Below are 3808 nucleotides of genomic sequence, written 5' to 3' on the forward strand. Positions count from 1 at the left end.
TTTAATAATAAATAACAAAACAAACACCCACAATGGGGACAAACACTAAATAAACTAGAATACAAAACTGAAAACAAACACTTCCCACATGGGGGGCAAAAACAAACTACTAACTTAACACAGAGACTATCAAAACCAAGACCAAGGGAACTAGGAACTCTAACATTCAAGGAGGGTAACATGCACAGGCAAGGTAACACGTACAACGAACGAGCACAGGACAATGAACACGAGGATGTTTTAAAGGGAGACAGACAGAGGATAATTAACAAGGGTCAGGTGCGGGTACTGAAACACTCAGGGAAGGTTAACGAGGAAATGAGATGGCGGGAACAAAGACACGGACCAGAGAGAGAGCAAGAAAGCCGATCGAACCAACATCTCTCTCTCACATAAAACATAAGACTTTGTCATGAATCTGCCTCAAGACCAAGAATAAACATGACATGAAGGCAGATTCATGACAATATACAGTCATCTCGGTTATGTATGTAACCTCCATTCCCTGATGAAATTGGCGAATGAAATTTGCATGCCGGACTCCGCCCCCGGATATCCGGGTATAAAATAGTCCGGCATGCAAATTTCATTCGCCAATTTCATTGGCCTTTTCAAAATAGTCAGAAGATGATAGGTTCTCAAGTCAAACCCCATCTGTCGGTTCGACACAACGTCGAGAGACCGACAGAAAGGGAACTTAAGTTATACACCTATAGGTATATATCTATATTTATCAAATATCCAAAGCAAAATGAAACCAAGTGGTGCCGCATATCAAACAAAGTCATATTGTTTTTACATCTTCATGTCTGGGTTGCTCAGTGGTTCAGCAGGTAGCACTGTTGCCTCACAGCAAGACGGTTTCACAGAAAGAGTTCTTTCAGCCCTCCTGCAGATGATAAGTGGATTCGAAGAATGGATGGATCTGCACTCTTCAATGTGATATGTTTCCATATATTGAGTTGTACCTCTCAAAGTATTGACTGTTGTGAGTCTGTAATGTTCCTCTGGCTGGTGTCTGTGACAATATGAGATAATAAATTAAACCTTAATCAGTCGTCTAAATATTGTTTTAATGAATGGAAGAATACTTACAACGTCCCCTGTTGTTTCTCTGTGACCTGCATCTTCATTGTTTTTCTGTTTTCTGTCAATTTACAATCGTTTAAAGCTTAATGAGAACAAACTTAATTTATACAGCTTGCCACCTCCTTAACTATTCGTTCCTCCTTTTTTCATACATAATTGAAACAATGTAGAGGAGAAAATACAGTCACAATAAAATGAAGCTGTGGTGAGGATGAGCAGCAGGACTGTTGAGGAGAGAGGACCGGGCCCGGACATATGTTAAGTTTGTGTTTATGTTTTGTGGCCGGCAGTCTACTGTGAGGTTGCTGCCGGTCTTTTATTTCCGTGTCATTGTTTGTTTATTTTGATTAAAGTTTGTTGAATGTTCGCCGGTTCCCGCCTCCTTCCTTCCTCTGAAAACGCTGTTAGTTTTATTTCTCAACTAAATGGGCAGAAGACATTAGGTGAAGTCTCTTTAAAGCGGTATGCTTCACAAACAAATGTTAGTAAAATTGGTCAGGTTTTCAGTTCTTAAACATTTGACGCGTTTATCCTTGTGTTGTTTCACATATAAAAACAATGTGCCCTTTGTAAAGACATAATGCGTTTGTGCATTCACTCATAGAGAGCATGTTTTCAGTTTTTATGGATAAGATGCGTTTATTATGTTAACATGATAACATAGGTTATTAACAAATAACATGTTTGTCTCATGTAGCTACTCACACTTATACAATTTTGAGCTGAAACTTCACAGACACATTTTGTGGACTCCTATGATTTATATAACATTTTGTAATAGGTCTACATTGGGGGCCCTTTAATGATAAAATTGTTTTGTAGATGTTGCTCATAGCAACTCTGACGAGAACTAAGTTACACTAGATGTTCAGATTTGATAAGTAGGTATACTTGGCCTGAGAAATCTGACGACCACTGTACTAACACAAATAAAAAAGCAATAGTCTTTTCTTTATAAAATTATATGAAACCTAAAATGGAAAAAGTACACTCCTGGCATACTTATCTGACAATCATTTGTTGATCTCTCACCTGTGAATCCAGATGCTGAGGCCGATTATTAAACAGACAATAATAAATCCAGTACATGAGATGATAATGTAGAGTGGCTTCCACTGCTGTTTTTTTTCTGAGACACAAAAAAGTCAGGCAAATCTAATATTTTATTAATCCTGTACTCACAGGTTTCACACAAAATTATAGGAAACAGAGTTAAGGAAATCTTGGAATTACCTGTTACTGTTAATGTCCATCGTATTAGTGATTTAGTATTTTGACAGGAATATATGCCAGCATCAGATGCTTGTATTTTTTTTATTTTCAGTTCTGCAGCTTTTTCATTAAACATTCTTTCTGATGTGAAGTTTTTTAAAGTTTTGTTATTTAATAAATCTTCCCTAAAAATCACAATATTGTTTTTTTTCCATGTAATATCGTCTCTATCAGTAGTATCGTTGCATGTTAATGTGACAGTTTCCCCTTCAAAAGGTGTTTTGTTGGCGTGCCGATGAAAGGAGCTGGAAAGTCCTGATGAAAAAAACTGTTATTTTATTTTAGTTCAATCAAAAAGCAAAGGCTTATCATGTTGTCACAAGGCACACACATTTATGAGACATTTTCTATTGTAGTCACCAGCACAAACAGAGACCACAAAACTTAACAGAATTGTAATAAATTGAATTACAGTAACATAAATAATGTACCGTCTTTAGTCAGTAGAGTAAAGATGATGCACAGATTCAGTTGAAGAACCTCCATGAAAAGAATGACAGTATTCTACAAAGAGGTACTACAAAGTACAAAGAAACAAGTCTGTTACTCTCTCTTATGCATTTCAAGCACCTCTGATCAACTGATGAGAATGTGCAGAATCTAACAAGGGGAAGTGGTTATGCAAGAGTGGGACACCACTGAGAACCACTGAGCTAAAGAGAGCAACATGAGGATCAGTTTTGCAAACCGTGAAACAGCTTAAGATTCTGATTGTTTATTATAGACGTTCTCTAAAAAAATATCTCACCTGAAGAATATCAACTGTGTCTTACTTACATTAGGCCTGTTTATTGTGAACAAACCAAAATTGATTTAGCCGGGACCTTTTATGAACACAAAGTAGCACCTCAAACTCATGAGCATATATAACATATTTTTGCTTTTTGCAGGGTATAATTTGGGCATATTCAGGCATTGAACTGAATAATATATTTGTGCATTAAAATGACTTGTTTGATCAGTTATGAGACAAAGCCTCAGAACCCACACATTTCCTGTGTATTCTAAGACCCTCTGACGAAAATAAATCGAAACGGGGTCTGTGGTTCACTTTTACGAAAATACTCTTCACTGTTTGGTTAAATACATACAAAATTTTGATTATCTAAGCTGATTCTAGTAAAAAGGGAATCTAAGAGAGACAAAAGGAATATCTATGTTTTAAACTAAATGTTTTGCGAGGAAATGCAAAGATTTGTTTAACAAACGGGTTATATGTACTGTAAATGATGCGTATTTAAATACATTACACCAGTCTCTGTGTCAAAAGCTTTAATCAAAATGAAATCAGAGCAAAATTATGTGTCACAGACCAGCTTAACAGAACATTTGTATCATCTGTTTCACTCAGGTTAGGTTGTAAATAGATCAAAATCTAATAAATCATAAAACAGTGACATAGCCAGTGTGTTATTAAAAGCCTGTTGGTTGAAAATGCAGAATCGGC

General features: G+C 36.3%; 1 protein-coding gene across 1 annotated transcript; it reads right to left on the minus strand.

Annotated features, from left to right (window-relative positions):
- Positions 1–584: 584 nt before the first annotated feature.
- LOC306898978 (uncharacterized protein) lies at positions 585–2904 on the minus strand. Its single transcript, XM_079464910.1, has 6 exons — positions 2793–2904; positions 2323–2616; positions 2122–2218; positions 1096–1147; positions 969–1018; positions 585–889 (listed from the first exon to the last, which is right to left on the minus strand). The coding sequence occupies exons 1-6, from the start codon at positions 2845–2847 to the stop codon at positions 796–798; spliced, it is 642 nt and encodes a 213-aa protein (XP_079321036.1). The 5' UTR covers positions 2848–2904; the 3' UTR covers positions 585–795.
- Between the last annotated feature and the right edge of the window lie 904 nt (positions 2905–3808).

The sequence above is a fragment of the Barbatula barbatula genome, assembly GCF_947034865.1.
Source record: "Barbatula barbatula genome assembly, chromosome: 9".
In the NCBI taxonomy this organism is placed as follows: Eukaryota; Metazoa; Chordata; class Actinopteri; order Cypriniformes; family Nemacheilidae; genus Barbatula; species Barbatula barbatula.